Source organism: Myripristis murdjan, chromosome 1 (genome assembly GCF_902150065.1).
Source record: "Myripristis murdjan chromosome 1, fMyrMur1.1, whole genome shotgun sequence".
Classification (NCBI taxonomy): domain Eukaryota; kingdom Metazoa; phylum Chordata; class Actinopteri; order Holocentriformes; family Holocentridae; genus Myripristis; species Myripristis murdjan.
In genome coordinates this window covers 24,920,154-24,946,333 of record NC_043980.1, presented here as the reverse complement: position 1 = coordinate 24,946,333, position 26,180 = coordinate 24,920,154, and the positions used below count along the sequence as shown (strand labels likewise).

The 26,180-nt window shown below is 41.1% G+C and overlaps 1 protein-coding gene and 1 long non-coding RNA gene across 6 annotated transcripts in view; one reads left to right on the top strand and one right to left on the bottom strand.

Moving 5' to 3' along the window:
- Positions 1–14,456, bottom strand: part of psip1a (PC4 and SFRS1 interacting protein 1a) — a 21,498-nt gene extending 7,042 nt beyond the window's left edge. The window contains exons 1-12 of one of the 5 annotated variants that reach the window (XM_030057677.1): positions 14,308–14,455; positions 13,722–13,811; positions 13,561–13,637; positions 12,433–12,571; positions 10,982–11,071; positions 10,499–10,588; positions 9,255–9,314; positions 8,992–9,052; positions 6,229–6,325; positions 5,817–6,000; positions 5,099–5,181; positions 4,649–4,704 (exon numbers count right to left, since the gene is read on the bottom strand). In XM_030057677.1, the coding sequence (XP_029913537.1) occupies positions 4,649–4,704; positions 5,099–5,181; positions 5,817–6,000; positions 6,229–6,325; positions 8,992–9,052; positions 9,255–9,314; positions 10,499–10,588; positions 10,982–11,071; positions 12,433–12,571; positions 13,561–13,637; positions 13,722–13,811; positions 14,308–14,412 (1,132 nt within the window). In that variant the 5' untranslated portion in view covers positions 14,413–14,455. Of the gene's footprint in view, positions 1–4,648; positions 4,705–5,098; positions 5,182–5,816; positions 6,001–6,228; positions 6,326–8,991; positions 9,053–9,254; positions 9,315–10,498; positions 10,589–10,981; positions 11,072–12,432; positions 12,572–13,560; positions 13,638–13,721; positions 13,812–14,209 lie in introns of all 5 variants that reach the window. The other 4 variants (XM_030057694.1, XM_030057703.1, XM_030057709.1 and 1 more) reach the window with 4 other exon arrangements.
- On the top strand, positions 13,944–26,180 carry LOC115363482 (uncharacterized). The gene is made up of 3 exons (XR_003928592.1): positions 13,944–14,018; positions 16,004–16,194; positions 25,811–26,180. It is a non-coding gene; the product is annotated as an uncharacterized LOC115363482 (long non-coding RNA).

The following is a 26,180-nucleotide window of genomic DNA, read 5'->3' as shown; positions in this document are numbered from 1 at the left end:
GGGGTTCAAAGATCTTAAACGCAACCTGAAGCCTGATGAATTAGTAACTTAAAAGGTGATCAATAAAATCTTGAAATCAATTCAGCTCTAGTTAAAAGTATGACTGCTTCATTTTGGATGATCTGTGTCCAGGTTAAATCTTAGTGATTAAGACAAGTACAAAGGGCCCTATAGTCCTCCTATGAGTGAGGAAATAAAAGCATGGATGATCACCTCACTGTTTTTAGAACTAAGACAATATGTGAGCATTGACATCTGCCTCTACTGATAAAAACAGGCCTGGACTTGCCTTGTGATGTGGTGTTTGAAATCTAAAGTGGAATCAAATGGCACTCCAAGATTCCAAAAAGTGGCCAATAACAAGGCTTCCTCTTTTAATATTTTTAACAGATTTACAGAATAGAAGTGTTTAGGATTATAAGATCTTTTGGCGCACCAAAATGTGTGTTGTAGTGTTGTGACTTTTGCCACACTGGGAAGCAGGGGCCTGTGCACCACTGTGCTGGTCAGTTTTCGGGTAAGGAGTTAGGTCCATAGCTCCAAATCTATTTGGTGGATCACCATGAATTTTGGCTGACAACAGGGCTGCACAATATGTTTAAAAAAAAAAAAAAAAAATTATGCAATTATACTGACAGACACTGAGATTGCGATAATATGATATGATTTTTGCTGGGGTCTGTACCAAACCATGTTGGTGGGTTTGCTTGTTTTTTTAACATCTGGAGAACATGATTTATAGGCCAGGGGATCTCTGTAACTCTACAATGCTTCATTTATAATGGTTTACTGTTGCATTTAACCTTCATCACAAAATTGCAGCTGCAGCAATTTGGATAGTGCACTTCTCCATATTGCAATTTCAGTATGATTTTAATTAATTGTGCAGTCCTAGTTGATAACATTCATGTTGGATGGAGGATGAAATCTGTCCATTCTGGTAACCCCATGACCTTCCCTCCAGCACCATGAGCAGGCCCAGCAGGGAATCTGCATTAGAACTAACACTTTTTTTTTTTGACGCACTCTCCCCAGCCCCCAGTTTGTAGCCACATCAGGTTAACATTTGTGACCAAATGCTCAAAGAAACCCTTACTAAATTCAAGGCCCTTAAATAGTTTTCTACAACTGTGATGTAACACTTATTATAACACAAACTGGAAGGTTGTTCATCAGAATATTGGAGGCTTAATTAGAATTGGATGGCTAATTTACGGTCTTAAATGAAAATATCACAGTTTAAAAACTGATATAGACATGCCACATCCTGTCTTCTTGGGCAGTTCAGTGTTTGTGTATATGATCAAGTGAAACACAAAGGTAAGAAGAAGGTGGAGGAGAGGAAAAAAGAAGCAAGGGTCCAATCTGATAGCATCATGCACAGCCTGGAGCTGCTTCACTGACAGTGTAAAGGCCTTTTTTTGTTGGACATTTCACATCAAAATGATCTTACAACAGTGATGACTAGAGCTAAAGACGAGTGATTGGACAAAACAACTGTGTGTTTTGAATCTGTTATGGAGGAGGTTTTTAAATCGGTCTGACAATCATCTGATCATTTTGAGGTAAAATGCATTTAGAAAACCATGGCTCTTTTCATTGGAAAAAGACCTCATGATCAATGTTTCTTACCTAAAACACAGACACACATTCACAAATGAAGGCCACAAGGAGTGGCCACCATCCTTTTAATTCTCTGTGTGTGGTTATCACGGTGCAGATTTGAGAAATCAACAAATTATGACATTTTTACAACCAGTGAACACACTGTCTTGCATCATATGTTGGAAATAACTTTAGTTACAGTGTACGCTACTGTTCCTCCTCCCAAAGCAGATGTCACAGGCTTAACAATAATTAAGAGGATAAAATGAAGTAGTGACCCCTAGTCAAACGACAGAAACAAGAGGGACGCCATTTATCTCAGAGAAAGATGACAGTCAATTATTCACTGGGTGTCAGCAGGAGCATGCATCAATAGGGATGACAACATTTGAGGACTTCTGATGTTCTGACATCAGGTGTGCCTTCCTCTTCAGTGCTCTGACAAAGGTACATGTAATGTCAAAATGGCAGCATTCTTAGACTAAAATTGTGCTAAACATGAAAAGGCAAAACTTTGTGAGGAAAATTTGTGTGCTTTCTTAAAAGTAGCTTGTTGAAATATTTTAAGCAGTACTTGCTTGTTGCTGAAACAGTATTTAAAGTAGTTGAACCAGTGGCTGAATCAGTAATTGAAGTATTTGAAGTAATAATAAAAGTAGTTGAAGCAGTAGCTGCAGCCAAGTAGTTTCATTATTTGGAGCTTGACCGATTTATTTCTTAATCAAAAAACTGAAGAAAATGTAAAAATGCATAACTGATACTGACACAGTATCAGCATGAAGGGTAGTAAAACTATTAATAGTAATATTGATGGAGGTAGCAGTAGTCTTACAATAACAGCAGTAATTCAAACACTTCAGCATCTAGCACTGCTGTTACTGCACTTACTTTTTAAACTCCCACAAGCACTTGAATGAAGGTATTGCTGGGGTGTATATAATGGCTGCTAGGGCATACCACACTGCTGTTGGGGTGTTGCTAGGCAGTTGCTAGGTGCACTAGTTGATTACTTGAGTGTTTCTAGGAGTTGGTGGCAAGTGATCACAGCTCAACCTATAACATAGTATGTATCCTGAATCAATCAGTGGATATCAAATAATTACTGATATCTACCCCATAAAAAAAATACAGGACAGCCCATAATAATGACAGCTGTAGAAAATGTTGTGATCCCTACTGATGTGTTCTTCTACTGAATTTTTTTTGACAAAGTCTTGAGTAGCAGAGCACCTCTCATCTGTCTGGTGTTTGACAGTGAAAGCTATGCAAAGAAGTGCTACATTGTGCTGGGATGCTCTGGAATTAGCTCATTAGTGTGGGCCTTCTTTTTTGACATTGTATTTACTGAGGTTTTCATTTTTTCCCCACAAGAAAGGGTATGTAGAATCATAGATTCAGTATCATAGATCAAGTCTTCATCCACACTGAAAGAGGTAGAAAGCATGCCTGCCCCAAAAGCACTGGGGTCATCCCAGGGTCACCTGCTGGGATGACCCCAGTCCCATCCCTACAGATTACCCTAAAACCCCCGAGAAAAGCCTTGCTGCATGCCCCTAAAAATCTCAACGATCCCAAGCACTGACCCCTGCAGAGGACCACAGTCTAGCCTCCAGTTGAACCACAGACATCTCAATAAAGAGAAGCTCTACTCTGTAAAAAGGCTACAAAGCCTCCTCAGTATTTATAAGAAAGTTATGTTGTCTTTTTCTGAGATTAAACATAATCTTTTCTGAGGTTAAGTATGATGAAAGCTCTTTAAGCCACAGAGATATACGAGGGGGCTCTTGACTTTTCCAGCAAATTGCAATACATTTATTAGCTGCAATTAGAGCTAATCTGATAATGTGAACATTGCCCCTCATATTGACTGGTAAGACCGTAGAGTCCCCCAGTAGAGTCACTCTTGGACAGGTTGGGATCTCTTCTCCCACGATTCTCTTTATGATGTCCAAGATATATTTCTAACATTGCTCTAAACATCTATATGTCCAAAGCATATGTAAAAGAATCTACATATCTTATGGAGCCGATTATGAGTCAAATAAACCCTATGAATTAACCTGCAAGAATTTGTGTTGACTGTTACAAGAGAATGACTAAGAGCTATCACAAATCAGCTTCCATTCAGAGTCCTCGAAAGCATGACCAATGTCCATGTCCCATTTCACCTTAGCCTTAAGAACTTTACTTTCTGTAAGTCTCATTAGTTTGTTAGAGGCATAGGAGAGAAAACAATTACAATTATGTTTTTCTTGCATCATCATGTCAGTTTCAAAATCCCCCAAAAGGGTAAGTTTGCCACCCTGCTGCACTCTGATATAATTTCTAACTTGTAGGTATTCAGAAAAGTGTGCCGAAGGAAGCTCAAAAGACAGTCTCTATTATACCAGTCTCTGGTAATGCTGTCTTTTAATGCCCTAGGTTAAACAGGATTAAAATGGAATGGGGTAGATCTGTATATAATGGAGACACTATGAAACTTTAGTCTAATTTCATGCCATATTTTAGATGTATATCGTATAACAGGATTTTGAGTTACATCTTTGACTGTGAGAGGAATAAATAAATGGAATATTTGACAGCACTTCTGCTGCTTATGAGACTGTTCAATCTGGACTTGCCAGGTTTCTGATCCATGTTCAAATAGTTTTAAACTGAGCAGCCACGTAGTATAACTGAAAATTTTAAAGAAGATTTTGGGGATTGGCGTCGTAAGCTCTTGAATTAAGTAATGAAATTCAGATAGGATATTTATTTTTATACAGTTTATTCATCTAAACGTTTTTCTTGCTTTTCTTGTCCACACATTCCTATTTTTAGGGGCAAATGCGAATTAAATATTTGCACTGTAGAGCCCTTGTCAACTTGGCATGGTGCACCTTTAGAGCTTCGCATTATGTTCATATTTAAACAGCGACACCAAGCAGAGGAAAATTAATTTGGACCATAGCGATGTGTAAACCTTGAACATACAGACATTTTTCATGTCTATGAAGCCCGGTACAAACTTCTGTAATTGCAGTATGTGAAATATTGTGCTCACCTTTTTTCTTTTCTCCTTTTCTCTCGTCGCTTTTTTTCCCATCATCTTTGTTTTGTCTGCAAGAAAGACAATAAGTTAGAATAATGAGGACAGATAACAAGCCAATGCTCATACTGAATAATTTCTATAGTTATTTGACTGTTTAAGTCTGTCAAATGCCATCCATGTTATAGTCTTTTCCAAACAGAAACAGGGGAAACCTAAAGCCCGGAATTGTTTCATAATTTTCTTTCATACCAAAATATCGTAAATATTTCAATATGTAGAGAAGGTAGGAAAATTGTGTTGTGTAAGCTTAGAGGAGACACTGACATTGGCTGGCAAGTTGCTGGCGTGTCTTTGCAACAGTAGCAAGTAAATCCCAAATGGTGGTAAACATTTTTTTTGGTGTTCAATGGGCTGTGTGTTTGTGTGTGCGTGTGTGCGTGTGTGTGGTGGGAGTATATTTACTCTCTCAATTCCTCTGCTTTCCTCCGCCGGACATCTTTATCTGTTTCCAGTGAGCTGTTCTGTCTCTTTCGGCCCTTGTTTTTCTGCTCACCACAAAAGATTAAAGGCACAGAAGCATGTACATGAATGGATGCTTTCCCTGTAACAATAATGATGCCATTCAATGTGACTTCAGTTCAACATAGAGAGAAATCATATCTCCCTCTTCAGGCAAAATAAAGCATTTCTACATGTTTCAACACTGTTTCCTTTTGAAATATAAATGACAATCTGTAAAAGGTACCTATGATTATCTGTTGACTAATGACGCAAAAAAGAAGTCTCACCATATGGCAATAACATGCTATAAATGCAGGGTATCTGCATGTTTCAGAAAGCAGATTTAAGACTTTTGAAAACTACCTGGAACTGAACTTGTCAATAACAGTCAAATTATAGATACAAACTAACCAATAAGGAACACCATGAACAAGTGTTTATTAAAGCAGATGTTAACACAAAATGGCTTGCATATTGTGGCTTCCAAGATTCCTGTTGTTACATTGTGAGAAATATATCTGATAAAAGTATTCAACACTTTGTACGGCTTTAAATGTGGATACTTTTGAGACTTTTTCAGACTTTTTAGACACCCTGAAATTGTGACGCATTCCACTTCTGTTGGCTTACTGCTAAGAAATTCTCATTTTGAGAGGCTTTGTGTGGACTGGACACCTGCCTCCTCATCCTCTGAACCCGAGGAGCTGTCATCCTTGGCTTGTCTCTTTTTCTTGGCCTCAGGCTCCTTCGCATCTGGATCTTTTCCTTTGCTGTCATCTTTCTTCTTCCTTTTCTCCTCCTCTCCACTCTTGGACTTGTCCTCTGCTGCCCTCTTTCTCTTTCTTTCTGACTCTGCAGTCTCCCTGAATGGGAGGGACAGAGTTTCTTAGAGGGCTGAAAGGTAAACACATATTACACACCTCTAATATTCTAACATAATGAGATAATACAGAGCTGCTGTGATTTCCAAGATTGCATCTGTAGTATTTTAGCTATATGCAAAAGTCAACTCAGTGACATTATACCATCATATACTTTTTCATGTGTTCTTAAGTTTGTCTATGAATGTGTGTAGATAGTCGTAGGATTACATTTCACTCCCCGAGCCTTGGGGATCCTGCTGCTGCTGGAGTAAAAGCATCTTCTCACTTTTGGGCTTCCTGCCCCGGCGTTTAGGACCATCTCCACCTTGACACACACACACAAACACATACACTACTCACAAAAAGTTAGGGATATTTGGGTTTCGGGTGAAATTTATGGAAAATGGAAAAAGTTCACGCTACAGTGATATAATATCATGAAAGTAGGGCATTTAAGTAGAAGCATGCACTGGTGATTTCCTCATCTCAAACAATTTATTGAAACAAAAGCCAACAACAGTGCTGGATATACCACAACAAAAAATGTCAATGTCTCAATAACTTGTCATGTGTCCTTGAGCATCAATTACAGCTTGACAGCAACGTCTCATGCTGTTCACAAGTCGACTTATTGTCTGCTGAGGCATGGCATCCCACTCTTCTTGAAGGGCGGCCCTCAGGTCATTGAGGTTCTGGGGTACAGAGTTACGAGCCTCTACACGGCGACTCAGCTGATCCCATAGGTTTTCTATGGGATTCAGGTCTGGAGAAAGTGCAGGCCACTCCATCTGAGGTACCCCAGTCTCCAGCAGCCGTTCCCTAATGATGCGACCTCGATGAGCTGGAGCATTGTCGTCCATGAAGATGAAATTAGGCCCATGTTGGTCATGCAGGGGCACAATGACTGGATTAATGATGTTATTCAGGTAGTATGGGCTTGTCACTGTACCATTCACAAAGTGTAGGGCAGTTCTGTACTGACTAGACTCACCTGCCCACACAGTAACACCACCACCACCAAAGGCTCGTCTGGTGACAACAGTAGCTGATGAATAGTGCTCTCCTTGACGTCTCCAACATCGTTGGCGGCCATCATTTCTGCTCAACATGAATTGGCTTTCATCAGAGAACAGCACTGAGGCCCACTGGTCCCTCGTCCAGCGTAAATGCTCCCTGGCCCATGCAAGACGATGACACCTGTGCCTGGTGGTGTGGTCAGGTACCCTTGCAGGTCGTCTAGCACGCAGACAATGCTGATGTAAACGGTTTCGAATGGTCTGACGTGACACTTGGGTGCCTCTCACCTCCCTTAAACGTGCCTGGATTTGAATGGCATTCATCATCCGGTTCCGCAGGGCACTGTTCACAATGAAGCGGTCATCAGTGTGGGATGTGGCCAAAGGACGTCCACTTCTATGCTTTTCTGTGACTCTTCCAGTCTCTCTGTATCTCTGTTGCAACCTGCTGATAACACTCTGTGACACTCTAAGCTCAGTGGCCACTTCCGTCTGAGAACATCCTGTTTGAAGCCTCGCAATGGCGAGGTGCTACTGATCAATTGTTAGGTGTCGTCTTGGTCTCATGATGTCTAAATGTGAACAGCATGATGAGGAGGACTGTTTAAATACCAATTCTAATTGAACCAAGAAATTTATTGGTCGATTCATGGATCAAACACCTGTTGTTAATTTTGCCGTTAAGCTCCTTGTTAGAGAACAGCAACTTGTGCAAAAAGTACTGAAACACTGAACAGCTGGACATGTGCAATCAAAAGTTTACAAAGGGTCACATTAAGTTCACCTGTAAAGATTATAATGCATTTTAGGTTCATCCTGAAATTTCACCCGAAACCCAAATATCCCTAACTTTTTGTGAGTAGTGTATATAAGTATATATATAAATAAAGTATATGTATATGGAGAGCTACCAGCTTGATGTTCTACCTACATTGGAAGTTGTAGTAAAAATGGATATAGCACCAATTCTACAATGGCAATGTGATGAAATAAGTTTGGCGTAAGAAGTTTGCCACTATTGCCACTTTGTTTTTATATTTTATTCAGTATCTTATTCTTGAGTTATTTTATTATTGCTGTGTCTTTGTTTTAAATTGTTTTATATTGTTTTTTATATTTTATTCAGTATCTTATTCTTGAGTTTTTTGTTTTCTTGTATTGCTGTTTTTATTGTTTTTAAATCTTTTTATTCACTCTCTTGTATGATCACTGTTATTTCTTGATCTTTTTTTTTTAATTAACCATATTTTATGAGTGTGCATCGGTCTCCTTGTCCTTTCACTTCATATTTTATACTTATTTGTCAATCAAGATGTAAAGCACCTTGAATATCATGCATTTGTTTGAAAGGTGCTATATAAATAAAATTAGATTGACTGATTGATATGGTTCATGTACTCAGTAATCAGCTCTCATCATATTGCATTTTGTGCTGGAAATCCATACTGAATTTTGCTTCATCTGTCATCTATCTCCTCCATACAAACAAAAGTTTGGAAACAGTACAAACTTCCTAAGGAGTCAGTTCTGAAGCCAAATGTCTGTACTTCCCTACACATGTGGACTAGCAGACTTAACGGACGGGTTCCCATGAAGTGGGACTACCCAAAACTCTTCGCAACAAGGACGTGACAGTATAAAGAAGTTACAGAGGAAATGTAATGAATAAATACCGCAAAAAATCCAGAAATAGGTCTTCCAATTCGTACAATATATATAGGGGAAACCCTTTTCATTTTTGCAGAAAAAAATACACACGCAAATATACTTTAAACTGTATTTTACATTTCTAAAATGTAACAATTTTAATCCCACCACTTATATTCTATTTTCTATCTTATATTCTTCTTCTATTTGTTAATGTACTTATTAAACAGGAACAGACTGGAACATGAAATGGTTTGAAAGACTCTTTTCTATGTCATACACATCATGAAATATGGGGCTAACCCAAGTCACTGGGAATATAGTTTACCTGGAGGACTAGTAGGACTGGAAGGAGCATCTTCTTTATCAGTGTCCTGGTCAGCATCACTCTGGAAAAAAAAAAAAAGGACAAGAAAACATATTAGCTTTCAAACACGTCCACTGTTCTATATTGTTATCACCTTGTAACTCTTTGAGGCAACTGTAAAGCAGCAAAACAAAACTGACAATATATGACACTATAAATGTTCAACCAACCATTTAACACCAGTCACTAAAAACATTACTAAAACATTTCTAAATAGGACCAACCTTTTTCTTTCTCCCTCTTTTAGGTTTAGGAACGTCTGTGGATTCCTTCTGTGTGGAGTCCTAAAATGTGACACACCTTTCATCAGTTTTATTACTCAAGCAACACACACCTTTTACTGTCTGTGGATGTTCTTAGCATATTTACCCGATATAGGCAATAAGTGCAAATTTAACAGCACAACAAGTGGAACCCAAAAGAAGAAGAGGAAGAAGAAGAAGAAGAAGAAGAAGAAGAAGAAGAAGGAGAAGAAGAAGAAGAAGAAGAAGAAGAAGAAGAAAAAGAAAAAGAATAGTCATTTCAATTAATATAACTCAATATCTTAACTGAAAGTGATGATGTGAGAAACCTAGATTTAAAAAAAATATCAACATCTGGATGAGTCCATCAGCCTCTTACCCTTTCCACTGGCAATTAAAAACAAACCTTTAGCCCCATCTACTGGATTATAGCTACATTACACCCAGTGCACTTACACAGCAGAGTTTTTGCTGTTCAAATAATGGTCTAAGGAGGCAGAGGGACTGTAAAAATAAAAGCATTTATATACAAATCTGAACACTTTTCATGCAAACGCTTGACATTAACAGGAAGACATCAGAGACACAACTTACCTTTCTCCAAAGCACACAGAAAGCCATGCAAAAATAAAATACCATACCATTGTTTGTAATGTGCAGTAAACGGACATTATGCAGTTTATAGATAACTTGGTTAGCTCAAGAAGGGACAGTGGGGCCGAAATGAAAGGTAGCCAGGGTAAAACAATAACACATGTAAAGCTGCCAAGGTGGCAAAGTGGAAAAGGAAGAATATAGGCTTTCTAATCATTACTATTACACACAAGCCCAAATCAATATGGCCTAACACCCTTTTTATGTGAGCTAACACAAAACAAAAGTGACTGATGCTTGCTTGATATTTTTCATTCTTAATTCTAAATGTATTGCTTTTATTGGCAGCATGGGGTTTAAATCATTCTTATTCACTTAAAAAAAAAAATAATAAAATAAAATAATATATAAAATTATCCTGTCTGTGAACCAGTCATTACCCAGTGCCGTTAACACAGAAACACCAGACCACGCGGTCAAAGACAGAATATCTAGCAGCAACAGAACTTTGTCCTCCCTGCTGGATCAAACGAAAACACCGACTGAAAACCACCAAGTCCCACATGCTCCCCACAGCTGGTGGCTGACACGACCTATACCTCCTAAGATATCCGATCATGCAAAGTACGTACATCCTGGTTCTGAGGACCCTGTTCAGAGCCCAGAGACCCTTCCTCCTCCTCCTCCTCCTCATTCTCATGTCCAGCCTCACTTCCTGGAACCTGAATGCACCCAAAACACAGCATAGCACGCAGCGGGGCGCCAGTTAAACGAATCTTCACAACAAGAACAGTTAGGGTGTACCCCCCCGCCCCCGCCCCCAAAGACCATGCTATGCATTTCAAGCTGCTTTAAATCTCCATTAACCAACCTCCATGTTGTTGAAGACACTGAGAGGGGCACATATTAATTTTGTTAACTTTTTCCTGCTCTGATATGCAATTCAGCATGAAAGAGACATCGAGCACATTAGACAAACACAGCAAAAAAGAAATGAGCACACAGCACAGGTACAGACTAGCAGCATCTCAAGTGTTAAGGAGGTGAGGTATCGAACATTTGTTAATATTTTCTTGTTACTGACAGAAGAACCATTTGAATGCGCAGAAACTTACTTTGGATTTGATCCTCTTCTCATCTGTATCCTCTTCCCCTTCTGGACTACTGTCCAAATCCTTTTCAGCGAAAGTTTCTGGAGGGACTGGCTTCAAATCAAAAGAACAAAACAAGTGAGCAACAAGGTAATTAATGGTGGCTGTGGAACCACATTATGCACTCATGTTAGTGTCACAAGATCATACAGGTGTTGGCAATAACGACAGGAATTATAGCTGGTAAGTAGCACCCACAAATAGCTTAGCTGTTATGTTATGAGGAAAAAGAGGGGGAGAAGGGAGAAGACAAAGAAAGGAACCTGTAAGAAGATGTGCAGCAAGAGGAAGAAGAAAAAATGAAAAAGGAATATACAGGAGGTGGTTACAGAACAATAATGAAATAAGCCATTTGAGAAACAGGTTACAGCTCAAGTTGTTTACATTTATGATCACGAGTTTGGAACCAGCATGAAGATTTTTAAATTAATTATTAATTAATTATTAATTATTTACTTTTATGCATACTTTTTTGTTTAATTTTTTAAATTAACCGTGCACATTCATTTAGTTGGTGCCTTTTTAAATTTAAAATAAGTGCACTGCAGGCGTGCAAATAAATAAATAAATTAAAAATAAATACATGTAAAATAAATATTGACATTGGCTACTGAAGCATCCATACTGGTTCACCACTACTTATGACAATAAATATTATTCATCTGGATGAAATGTCAATGTTTTTAACATAATTTTTCACTAACTTTGGTTGCATTTGAGTACAATATTGATATTCTCTAATTCCCACTGAGTACACCTGCTGAACAGACAAAGCACTGTATATCAATAAATCAATTTCTGAGCACTTTTTGAATATTATTAGTTCTGCAGAATATGGCATGGTGTTTACAGTGATCTAAAACTATGGGAGAAGTTCTACTTAATTAGTTTTAGCTCATGAAGAAAGAAGAAGCGATGAATCTCATAATTTCACAAGGCCCTATTTACATGGGCCAACATACTCAGACCCAGCTGTTTTTTAAAAAGTTAATCATTTTAGTCTCTGGATGGTCGCTACAGTACCATCATCAGGACTGTTTCCATATCACAGTATGCACTGTTTTGGACCGGGCTGGACTGCTGTGAAAAGTGTGTGTATGCATGGCATTTTTATCCAAGAGAAAGCAGATGTAGTGAAAATAGACTGACAAAGACTCAGAAAGAATGATTTACAGCAAAAAGAAAATGAACAAAAACAACCCGCCTACAGGTGCGGCCATCAAAAAAGCCTGTAGGATACTCAGGTGCTGATGAGATTACAAACTGGGGACATGACAGCACAAGCCCACTTTGTCTTCATTATCAGCTCCCCTCATTTCAAATAAAATGCTCCAAGTTAAGCGGGAATGAAACAAGCCCAGGCTATGGCCAACCTTTGGGGCACCAATACCATAAAATGAAAGTAGAGGCAGTACCTTGGGGGCTGTCAGCTCCACCTTGGGGTTGTTCTCAATCTCCCACAGGCCTTCATTGAAGCCTTTCCTCTTGTTGGGCTTGGCGTACTTCTCCTTATTAGGCAGGTATGGAAAGATATCCTTGGGACCGAGAAATGCACTGTTGGAAGGAATAGTATTTTTAGACTTTTTTTTTTTAGGGAAGGAAGCTTGTCTAAAAGCATTAAAATGATTTTTGATTCCATATTCTGTGTGGTTCTGTGTGACAGACTAACAGATGCGCAGCTGTGTTCAGTCAAACAATGTAACGGACGTTCAGATATTTTTAAGAAAGTATTATAGGACACAGTTTACGGCATTCAATTATCTAAATATATGTATATATTTATGTTGTACACCTACAATATTTGAGAATATAGATTATCTATGTGGTTCTAAAATATCATAGCAGCCAACGTTGCAAATGATATTAAAACCACTCAGCACTTATATTATATTATGGTCCACTCTAATGCACCTGCTCTTCAAACAAAATATCCCCATTTTTCTGTGGAAACAAACTGGAACATTTTCTTGCACCAAGGATAAGACAGTTTGGCTACAAATTCTATTCATTAATAATAATAACAGCAGCAAAAGGCTGCATCGTGTCTTGCTATTATTTGTGAACATTGCACTAGGTTGTTTTAGATAGCAATCTGCCAATGTTACAGTGTTTTGAATTCAATTTGCAATTTGCAACATAAATATGCATTGCAATACATCAACAGTAAAGGGAAAGAAAGACTGTTTTCTATGTTTTGCTTGAAAAATGCTACAGATGTGAGTACATCTCAACATTCCCAAATCTTTACCTTTACCCAACAAAGCACAACATGTGAATGATAAAAAATCAGTATATGGCAAACTGTGAATAAATTACTTTTTTCTCCAATTCTGCACTTTAGTTGGCACTCTTTTCCCATTTAGGCATGGTTTTAATGGCCCTTGGTATTAAATGTGACCCATGATACTTTCTAAAAGTCGTGGCCAATGAGACAAATCCGTGTGTCCAATCCTGCTGATCCTATCAAGTGGGTAAGTGGGTTAGCCTTTGACACTCTGGAGATGTCAGGGAAGATGTTGTAACTGGTGGTAGTGGCTACTGACGTTTCATGGGTGCCAAAGAAGAAGATGGGGAACTTGATGTTGGATGGCTTCACCGCACCATCAGGGACTTCATCAATCTGGCAAGAAGAGGAGGAGAAATGGGTGTTTACTTGGGGCCCAACACATCAACACATCATCACATCACTGTGTCTAATACTCACTCTTGCAGGCCAGTGTGGATATCCCTTCATCTTGGCAAAGATCAGATCACCAGGTTTGAAATCTCGCGCCATGTTGAATGTTTTGGCACACTGCAAAATACACACAAACCGGAGTATACCTCAACATGAATACTCATAGGGTTCAGTGAGCTGCAGCGGCCAGCATCCATCCACATCCGCATGAGAAAAAAAGGGTTTACCCATCCAGCAGGTGCGTGTGCCCCTCCCCCTAACCAGAACCAAAATCCCTCAAAGGACACGACAGCTCATTCAAACGCGTCACGACTCGTCCAGTAGGTAAACAAAACAGCAAAAATATTCATATAACATACACTGGCTGTTTTTTTCCCCCCAGTAACCTAGAGACGCCTGACACGCCAGCAGGATGCGAGCAGGGCAGCGTTATCGATAGCGTCTCCTCAACACAGACATCACACATGCTAACTAGCTGGTAGCTGCCATGTGTTATCTGAATGAAAACAACTCGCCTCACCGACCTTCAGCTGAAGACCCGAGCGGAGCTACACACCGAGACAGTCTAATTTTAGTTTTAACGCCAATAAAGCACATTACAGCATCCGTTCACCTGAAAACGACAGTCGTCCCTTTCCGTACTGTCTGCACGTTTTCCGCTCCCGCGCAGCACGGCGACAGACCGTACCATAACACGGCAGGCCGAGGGGGGAGGCATTTGATTTGGTTACGTTTGCAACAAAATAATCTGTGCATATTTACACCACTGTTGTTTATAGCAGAACAAGCTGAATTGTGTCATAGTGCTGTGCATAGAACACGACTCGATTATTTAATTATATCTCCATCGCTTTCAGATAATCAACAACAAGATCCCCCCCACCCACTGAGACTTAATAGGCTTTTTGCTGCCAAAGCTCGTCTAATGAGAAAATGAATCACTCTAGAAAATGTCAAACTTCCGGTCTGCAAATGTGGGCGTCAACTTCCACGCATGCGCACTGCTATTATAATCCATATGTAAACCACAGAGGGCTGATAAAAGAAGTTATCAGATTCAGGACGTTTTTTTTTTTAAAATTTTTTCTTGAAAACTGGTTAGCACTAAACACGGTGTCAACTCCGAGTGTCATCACAGTAGTAGCATCTATTTTGTGTATGGAATCTGATGCTTTTATATACTGATATGTTTGGCTGGAGCCAAACAATAAGCCACATTTGACAGGTTTTCCCTTAAGTTAACGCCAAATTTTTGATAGTGCGTTCGTAGTACGCGGAAGTAGGAGCAGAGTGGGAGGTCTGTGATTCTTCCCCTCTTTGTCATTGAACTCATCTTGAAGTCTGCAGACTGATGCAGAAAGGAGTCAGTCACTTTGATGTAGGGACCACCGATCAAATGTAATAGCATTGCGCGTATCTACATGTATTTGTTTTGTAATCAACAACCGACACGCTTTACTTGTTTGCCCACAAATTGCTCTTAGGTCATGGAGTGCAATTAAATGAATGATGCCTATGAATGGTATCAGTGAAAATACTATTTATGCACTGGAAATAAATCTGTCTCTTGGCTGGTAAATGTGTAGTTTCTTCATCACTTGCAACATGTGGCCCTTTGTGCATTTTCTTGACATTGCCGCTCATGATGCCTGTGTTTAGCTGGCATTTGCTGCCCTCTAGTGGTTGTGTCGTATCTAACATGCAGTCGTTCAAATCTGAAGACAGTAGAGATGGATTGCGCTCCTGTCATACTGTATTTGCTCCACACTGCCAACAGCATTAGTGTTGTTATGGCAAGCATAATTTTTTTTTCCCTCAGAGACTTTGATATGGAGTCTGTTATAACAACCTATTTGCTCATTTTTAAGGTAATCAGTCAGCTAAACTCTTATTGTCTCTGTACTTCTGCTGTGTTAACTCTATTTGTAATAGCCTAACTTTTTTTTTTTTTTTTTTTTTTTACTGTGGAGTAAACACATTGCTATTGAGAGCAAAAACTAATTCTGAAGTGTGTCAGCTGCAAACGAATGATGAAGCGACAGTGCTTTATACCAACAAAACATCACTGGTAATAAAAGAGTATGAAGGTGACCGTAAGGTGTTTGGCACACACACAAGCAATCTTGTACTAGTTCTCTCTCTTTCTCTCTCTCTCTCTCTCTCTCTCTCTCTCTCTCTCTTGCTAATACACACACACACACACACACACACACACACACAGGGAAAGACTAGCACTTACTGGATTAATGCAACTCTGTGTGTGTGTGTGTGTGTGTGTGTGTGTGTGTGTGTGTGTGTGTGTACAATAGGAGAAGATGCTGATATGTGAAGGACAGGCCCATCAGCCACAGGGTCCCAGAGAGGGGGATTGGGGAAAAGAGGAGGCCAGGATGGGCAAGAGGAGAGCGGACAAGACAAAAGGAGAAGAGAGAGGTGCATCCCAGGTCCATGCCCAGGAATAACTCACAGGAGCTACCAGGCCCCCTGCCCAGCCTGTGAGGTGAGAGACCTTGGTGTTGGACCCCAGCCAGCTTAGTGGGGTTCTTGCTCAGACACAAGGCTAGTAGTGGAGGCCAGGGATGGAGCTGTAGAGAGATGGCAGTATGTGTGTGAATGTGTGTGTGCGTGTGTGTGTGTGTGAATGTGTGTGTGTGTGTGTGTGTGAGAGTGAATGTGGGTGTGTATCCTTCACCCTGGCAGACGAGGTGCTGGCAGAACATCCCAACTCACTCTGTCTCCAAGGGCCACGAAAGTCCTGCAATCCTCCCTCACTCATTTGTTAACCTGCCTCTCTTCTTTGCAGTGTTCTAGCTCACATGCTGAGAGGCTATTTTATATGACCAGTGCCATTCAAAATCAGCTCCTTACAGTACAGTAGAGATGCCCTCTGCTTATCACGGCAATGAGAGAACTCAGGAAGGTAATGACCAAATTTTAGGAGTGCGTTATACCAATGTAGGACCACAGCTCTCTGATATAATGTTGTAAATCAGACGGTTCGACAAATGTTAAGTCTAGCCTACTGATTGTTGGAAACGTTAATAAATGTCATTATGAAATTTGAATTAAGCAACTTGCACAGAAAACCATGGGAGCCACTCAAAGGTATAGTTCACCTATACAACAAAAGAAGAAAACAAAAAAACATTTTCCCACTTACTCCAAATGAAATCTCTCCATCCAGGTAGTTTCTGTGTTTGGGAGTGAATAAATAAAATGTGTTGGATACCTGACAAACTTATCCTTTCCCTGTCTCCTGGCACCAAAAACTGTATCTAAAAGAGTACGATTTAGGGGTGGACTGAGACAGTTTCTCACTGTTCTTTGGCAGAAAATAGTTTCCAACAAAAGTCTTTGTTCCTAACAGCTGTGGATTATGTTGGGTATGTGGTCATTGTGTTTTTTTTTTTGTTTGTTTGTTTGTTTTTTTGGGAAGAGCTGTTGTTGTTTTTGCTGAGTTTTTGAACATGGGCATTTTTGACGGTTTGACCTCCACAAAGCAATATCCATCCAGTTCTATTATTGTGTAAGGGTGAAAGGAGACAGGGAAGATCGCAGCAGACTGGAAACCTCACCAAATCACACAGAAACTATCTGGTTGGATAGACTGCATCTGGGATAAGAGGGAACTCCTCCATTAACAACTATTAAAAATATTCTGCTATTTTAAATGCAAGAGGATGATTTTGCTTTCCTGACTATCATTCATTTTGGTTTGAAAGACAATGTATACAAGGATAGGCTGCTAAGACTCAAACTAGGTTACCTTGTCTGCAATATACATATGAGTCTAAAGGATAATGATAATTATGGTCATTATTTACAAAAAATACTGGCTCTAAAACTTTGTCATAATCATTGATTGGTTTGTTTTGCATACTTCTGTGTGGCATTGTCTGAAGGGCACCTTTGCAGAGTTGAATGAGCGATGGTGTCCTTGAGCTTGTGGATGTTCTATGTGTGTCTCTGTGTGTGCATGTGTGTGTGTGTGTGTGTGTGTGTGTCATACACATGGATTGGCATCATTCCCCAAGCTGCTGGCAAACCTTCAGCTTGTTGGGCGAATGGACGGGGGTGCCATTGGAGAATGATAAAGTAGTCACAAGACAGGTCAGTACATTCATTAACACCAAGGCAATATTTGTTTATAAGATATTACTTTATGTGCCAAGGACATGGCAAAGTTCCTCTTCATAGATGCTGTTTACAAATTATTCTCCCTCCAGCTGTTTTGATTGAAACATTCTTCAACAGTACAATATGAAAAGGAAAAAAATGTGCTTACTTCTTTTTACTTACTTTAAAAGAAATAATCATTTAAGTCTGCATGTGACAACTTTTACAATGAAGTGACTCATATGATAGATATGATATCTGCAGCCTTCTGTAAGTTTGTCTTGGAACAGTGGCACTGGGGGTACTAATGCATTATATCAGGGGTGAGAGATGGTACAGTACATTGGTTTTCTAAAGGAGGCGTACAAGAGCTTTGCATGATCGCTGAGAAAGCTGTGAGAAAAGGAGGCGGGAGGAGAGAAAGTGGGAGGGAGGAGAGGAGGAAGATAGAAAGAGTCAGGCCCTCGGACAGCAGGTGAGTGTGTGAAGGCAGGGGATGACAGATGCTTCTGTCAGCGTTCCAACAGTCGCCGCTTTGTGGGAGCAGCGCAGATGCCTCCTCCCCCTCTCCCTCCACGCCTCCATCCCTCTCTGCCCCCCTCCCTCCCATCCCTCCCTTCCTCTTGACAGGCTGTGATGTGGGGATAACAAGACAGGAGCAGTCCTCTCAGCAGTAAAGTGACCACACTGGCATACGGGTGGACAGGGGAGGGGGAAGGTGATGGAGAGGACCAGGCTTGGGCCCAGGGCTTGAGGGGTCTGGGGGCGATGGGGTGTGGGGGGGCTGCTGGTGGGGTTATAAATGCGGGGGTCAGCGTGCGAGGACAGGGGAAGGGCTCTCTCGCTGGGCTGTGGGAACCAGCTGAGACATGGGGTCCGTGGCGGTCCTGCCTGCAAGGGAAGCAGATGTTTTCACTCGGGGGTGAGCCAAGTTTGCAGAGCAACCTTCAGCTGCTTGGAGGTCAGGTCTTTAATAAGGGGGCTGGGCGCGGGACATTTTGGAGGCAAATGCTTCAACTTTGATACAACAACATATTAATTATGAAGGTAGACCATAGGGCAGAGGGTTGTAGTGTAACATCCCACCCCACTGGTTTGGAGCTTCCGTCAGGCTGACATTAGCCAAAGTGGCTGGCAGATCTGCTGCTGTCCCAGCACTAGCCCTCTTTTTTATCCACAAACAGCAGCCCTCAGTGATGCAGAAACAGCACTTTGGATGAGCAGAACTGCAGCAGACTCACTGTGGTATGTTTAGATAATATCCAAAAATGATCTTTAATTGAGCCAAACACTGAGCTTGAGTGAATAGAGACAACTTTTACTCGGTCTATCGTCAATGCACAAAAACTTCCTCACTTTCTAATGAGTCCACTGTTTTGTGTCAGTGTTTTTAAAGGACATCTTGAAAAGATGCGAGGTTGCATGAAATACGACAATTAGTTTCATCATGGAGACACAATGATAAAAAAGTGATCCTAAGACTTTATCACTTCCAAGCCTGATGAGTTAAGAAGGGAGTTTCACCTCCTCTCAACCTTTGCATTGATTTTTGAGAGAGTGGGAGAGCTGGGGATTACTTTCGAGAGCAGCAGTGAAGACCTAGCTTATTGGGTCTTTTTTGTATTTGGCAAATGGGCTTGACAAAGATGGAGGAGACAAAATCTAGGGCTTACAGCTGCGGCACCCAATCGGGGGAACTTGAAAGCAGCGCTGGGATGGGAAGCTGGGAGAGAAGGTTCCTCATTTAGGAGTGGTGAATTTGGACAGGGGGCATGGGGAAATGCTTAAAGTAAACCACAGAGGCCACAACAATCGTCAGGAATTGAGACGTTTTAAACCTTTAACGGGGGACTGTGATCAAAGCGGCAGCGGATCCTCACTTGAGTGTGAAAGCGGAACCGGAGGGAACAGAGGGGATTGTGGGGGATCATGGCAGGTTGAAAACGTAAAATCAGCACATTAGCTTTATAAGGGCGTCAGAATATAAGATGATCAGGGGATCATTGGACCCATGGGGAACTGGAGAGAATCCAGTATGTACCAAGCTGAGTGGAGGAAAAACGAGGCCACTGCTGACGGAAAAACCTCCCTTATCAAAGTTGCAGTCAGAGTGGGAATGATGTTGCTCAACTCCCATAGAACATAACTTCATACACAAGTTTGGTTTGAACACTTTGTAAATTTTCATTTAGGTGCACGTCACTATATCCTGGCACCATCTAATTATGCTGCTGGTGTTGAAGGGTAGAGTCACTTTAGAAATGGATAGCTTTCATCATATCAGGCTTCTCTGTCAGCAGTTCAGTTGCAAAGGCATTTACTACTCTACTCACAATCTCATTTAATCAATTTATATGAGAGAGCGGGAGAGAGAGAGAGAGAGAGAGGGAGAGAGAGAGAGAGAGAGAGAGACCACATATCACAGTTCCCCTCTGACCCTCCCTATGCCATTTTCTCCCTCTTATGATCTTCTGCCTCGAAGGCTACTAGTCAGGCCCAGGTATGGACCACACATCTTCCTCCTCCTTTAAACTCACCTCAAACAGGGCACAAATTAGTCAGGTTGCCTCACCCACCTCGGTTTGCTCTAGACTCTCCCAGTCGCAAGGCTAATTCAGAGGAGCACTAGCCTTGGGTAGCAGGGGTGCTCGCTATGCTGAATTATAAATCAAAGAGTACTTACATGAAACCACTTGCTAATTACATGTTTGGTTCACTCCTTTTTCTCCTTACCATGTCACTTTAGACTGGCTATGAGCCATGTAAGGTATGAGCACTGGAAGGAATGAAAACCTGAGACTCGCTTCGGGATAATTTTGTCTAAATGACCCAGTGAAGATGATAGCAATTATTTTCCTGTCATTACAACGTTACACATTGATGTTAATGCCCACCAATTGCTCGCACTTTGGGCTCTGTCCTTGATGTGTGGTCCCTGGCTGATGCACGCAGAATAGAGGCCAAACTGCACAGCTACAAATGGAGCTCTTGTGTCCCATCTCTCCTATACCTTCAGCTTAAGATATTTTTATCTACAAAATCCCTCCTCTCCTGCACTGTATTTGTGACTTCTTCATCCCCTTCGTGTCCTCTGAGTGTCATTCTCTCCCCTCCCAGCCTGCAAGGCAAACCAATTTATCACTGGCCAAAGGAGGGCTTTCACTTTCTCCGCTTGTGAGGCTCTTCCTCCATAAGCTGCTTTCCTAATGAAAGGGGGGTGCTGCGTCCCGGACAGTCCAGGGAGACCTGAGGGGGCAAGGAGTCCAGTTCCATGTCCAACCTGGGGAAGTAATTACCCCTCTGGTGGGCCGCTGAGAGTAGCCCCGCCAGCCGGCCAGAGCAACTTACACACTTCGGACTTTTACTTATAGGCCTGTGGCCTGGCCCCCATCGTTAGGGAGGCCCCTGAAGCTGGACGTCATATGACCCGAACGGGGGCGGTGCAAAGGGGTCGACTCAGCAGGCCTTGGCCTGGGTAGATGGTATTGGCGCAAGGATCGGAGGATCAGTGCCAAACTCAGTGGAGGAGAGGAGAAAATGGGGGGATGAGAGAGGAGGGGCCTTGACAGGAAGAGGAATGGACTGTCAGGGAGAGATAAATAACGAGGGGGAGAGCGGGCAGCAGGTGACCCACGGCAGGGCTGCCTCGTAGGGACAGTGACTGGCTGACCTCCGGGCTGGCTCTCACGGGGGCCACCCACTGGTCACCTACAGCTACACTGTCACATCACAGTAGAGGTTAGGGCTGGGTTTGTCCCGTATGATGGACTAGAGAGAGCCAGAGATGGCGATCATCAGCAGACAGCCTTTTAAAAAAGTGAATGCAGTTGTTGATGAGCTCTGGCCAGAGGAGGAGCTTTAGGTCAAGGAATTAGAGCACAGGCACACTCTGCTCTAGATATTTTTTTCTTTTTTGGCCCATATTCTACTAACCACATTGACAAACTTGAGAGGACTTGATTCAGGTTGATTAGTTCTCAGCCCCCTCTTGGAAATTTATTCCTGTAACTCTCTCCATGCTTTTACTCTTGACTTTGCTGGCACTGCAAAGAATACAGAGATTTGTTCAACATGATGCTGCAAGGAGTATGAAGGCTGGTCCTATAATCACTAATAATCAATTACATGAGCCAGTGTGTGAACTTTTGGTCTGTTGCCCCAGATAAAATAACTAATGCAAGAGAGCTAGCGTATAAGAGGTTAAGACAATAAATTCAGTTGGGTTTCAGTACAACCATCACATTCCTCCATTTCAATCAGAGAAGAAACAACATCATTCCCCAAACTATTCACTCCCAGAGAACCCCCAAAAATGAATAATACTAGACAGAATTTATAGATGAATGAAAGTGTGATGTTTCCTTACCCCAAATTCAGGGGTAAGTTTTCTTGAAAATAACTCCTTTTTTTCCCCACGTCCACTTTTTTCATCATGAATCAGTGTCTGAGTTCCTAATGTAATTTACTTCAGTGAGATGCCTGGAATGCCCATCATTCTCTCTATCTGTTCCTGCTAGTATTGATCCTCCTCTCTGACCCATTTGAGATCCGCTTCCACAGGAGTTGTTGCATCCTTATCTGCACCACTTGACCAAACCCAGCTTCCCTCCAGCCACAACAACACTTTTTCACTTACTGTGTCAAATGAATTGCATATGAACATCATTGACTCTATACACTCTAAAATATACTCTGCTATAAACTGCTTATTGAACTGAACAGACAGTTATGCTCAGTCCTGTCTCTGCTATTAATTAATTTGTTAGAAATGTATTGTAAATAACAGTACACACACACACACACACACACACATACACACACACACACATATATATAATTTTAGCCTTGTTTTGACTGAGCCTCTTATCTAAGACAGTTTACCTTTCAATGGCTCCACATTTCACTGCAGAATCAGTCTGTGTTTACTGCAAGACAGGATGCCACTTCTAATTTGGGTTGGGGCCTACATTTCACGCACTCCTAGTGAATATTTTATCGCTCTGGAAGGTTTCTGACATTTCTCTACTGTAAAGGGATCTGCAATTAAGCAATATCGGGAGACAGACAAATTATATTTGATGGGCCAGAGAGATTTCCCATTGGGTTCATGCGCAGGTATACTAGGGAAATGTAGTCTGTTTATTAGTCCAACTCTGATTCATAGTCGGTCCTTGTCCCGATTAGTGATTTTGTGGTATGCATGGCCCCCGGAGAACCTAGTGTGTCCCTACTGTAAAACAAGAGGGCACAGTCGGCAAGTTTACGTGTGTGTGTGTGTGTGTGTGTAAGAGAGAGAGAGAGAGAGAGAGAGAGAGCTTGTGAATAGGGCACTGTGTACTGCTCCAAACACAGCTTTGCCTAAGGCTGTCAAACGAACCCTATCCCATAATATTCAGGGTTGTGCCCTGAAGAGAGGTGACAGCGGACCAGACTGGAGTCGTCATGGCGATGGCCAACGCAGAAAGTCGATACTTGGTGAGACGGGGGATTGAGGGAAGGCAGCAGAGGAAGGGCTGAGGGAAGAGCAGATCAATTTTGCTGTTTGATCTCGCACAGGCTCTGAATAAATGTATATTTTAACATGTCTTTTTTTCCTCGCTGCACAAACATTGACATTCTTCATGTTGATTCTTGATTTTTGCGGATAGAGACTTGATTTTTCTCCTGTACGATTTTCTCCAACATCTTGGATTTGTTATTCCTGCAGTGGTTTTCCTGTGCTTGTGCTGCTGGGCTAGGTGGCTAGGCAGGGCACTGAAGGTTGTGGCTATCATACAGGCACGCTCCTCTTGGCCCACTGCTGCACAAACACAGACGGGAGCTATTCTGGCCATCATCCACCACCACACACACACACACACACATGCACACGCATGCACACACACACACACACACACACACACACACACACACACACACACACACACACACAGGCACACACCAACACACACCTCATGCCATCCACACCCAGCCAAAGTCATCTGGGCCCATGCTAGACTGCCTATCAAATAACAGTTTTCTCTCCATCAGTGACTCCTTCCACCCTCACCACAGAATCACAGACTGTACATAGCACATTGTGCGCAGACAGAGTACACACTTACTCACCTACATGCTTACACTTCAAGCTCAAACACATCTTGCAGAGGAGACAAACCTTATTTTTTAAATTATTTTTTATTCATAGCTTACTGACGCAAGAGTGGCGTAAAGCTCTCCAATGCTTAGACCATGTCAAATAGCAATGCACACATGGAAAACAGTGTTGCATAGGGTTGCATTCAGCTCCAGCAGCGCTACAAGATAAATTGTGCGGATGTTTATGTTTGGTACAAAGGCATCTCGGGCTGACAGTGTGAACGGTCTCTAACAAAAGAGGGTCTCCTTTGCCCGAGCTGTCATAAACCAATGAGCTACAACTGTCACTGATGACATCACAGTCAGTTGAATCAGATCTATCGCAGATATTTACAGCATTATTTATTACAGGAAAAGACAAAGTCATCTGTTACAGTTCCCCTGAAATGACAGCTGACTTTGTTCAAGTTGTTGTGTACTGCCTTAAAAGTTGCTCTATATATGATACCAGTGTGGGATATTTGGAAGGATAATTTTTTTTCTACCTGGCAATTAGTTTTTGTTTGTTCATAAAGACATAGGCTATTATTCAGGTCTCCGGTTTAAAATTTACCCTCAGCAAGGTACCAAGGTCTAGGAGGATTTGGCCCATTTACAGCCCTCTCCAGCCACTCAGTCTTACCACATGGCTGGCCATGGTGCATACCTCCATCCCCGAAGTCTTGCTTGTCCTTGATCTGGTTTAAATAGCAAGCACTGCTGCCATAATTATGATTTTATCTTTTTTAACATCACTGGATTAAAGGGATTCAAGGTTGGACGGATTGGAAATAAAGAGGAATTTGAGCAAGAATTAATGAATTATGCCAACTGGACATTTGTCTAAATTATTTATTGTCTGTATGATATTAAAGCTATGTGGTGATTAGCAATTTAAATGTCTTAGGGGGAAGTTTTATTACATTCTGTATATCTAAAAGGAAAAAAAAACCTGCTTCTTATCAGGCCATGCCTGTGTAATGTGAGTGTGTTAAAAAGGCGTATTTATTCCCTTGTTGCTTCTGATGCATAAATTATGTATTTAGCTGAGTGTGAAACTGTTTTATTTTCTGAAATGCATCACAAGTGCGGCAACAGTCTGTGCAAGATCAAATGAACTTTTATCTGAGCTGAAAAGAACTTGAGAAGCTACGCTGGTGACCAGTGCTTTTCTCTTCATGTTGTCTACCTTTTTTTCCTCTTAAGGTTTTTTTAAAGCATGATTTTGGGAAACATTGTGTTTTTCTTTTCACAGACCAACTGAATAAAAGTCAGACTATTACATTTCTAAATACATACAACAAAAATGCATAGGTGGTCATTTTAATGTGACATCAATCAGAATTTCACCTCATAATACTACCTCCAGAGACTGTTTGCGTGTATGTGTGTGTGTGTGTGTGTGTGTGTGTGTGTGTGTGTGTGTGTGTGTGTGTGTGTGTGTTCTGCCAGAACACTTGAATCCTTTGTGAATTTGCCTTTTAAAATAATGCCATAAAACTGAACAGACCACACAAGTGGAATATTTGACATTGTGAGAGATCTGGGGTGATTATGAGGTTTTACACCGTCACTACCACTCAGCCTTTCCATGTTGGACTGTGTGTGTGTTTGTGTGCATAAATGCAAATTTTTCCACAAGTTTAAGTAGGTCACACTCAAACTATCATTCATGCTTTTATTTCCTCACGGCTGGATTATTGTAATGGTCTTTTACGGATATAAATCAGAAATCAATTAATAGACTCCAAGTTGTGCAAAACATGGCAGAGAGGCTCCTACAAAAGCCAAAAAAAGAGAACATATTACTCCAATTTTAGGACATTACACTGGCTGTCCTTTTGTTTTCAGACTGATTTTAAGATTTTCCTTATTACTTCTAGGCCCTTCATGGCCTGGCCTGGAATATATTTCTGAATTGTTGTCTCTTTACCAACCTGCAACCTGCTGACTGTTCCCACCTCACATTTAAAGACTAAAGGGAAGTGAGTGTTTGCTGTTCAGGCTACTCGGCTGTGGAGTGACCTGCCTGAAGAACTCCAGTAGCTTCTTTTAAAGCACTGTTGAAGGCTTATTTTTATTGAACGACATTATAATTTTTATTATATATATATTTTTTATTTTTATTTGTATTCAGATTTATTCATTTATTTACTTATTTATTAACCTTTGTTCTATGTTAAGTTTTCATTCACCCATTGTTTTTACATTTTGTCCTTGGTGTCCGTTTGTTCTTCCTCTTTTATTCCTTAT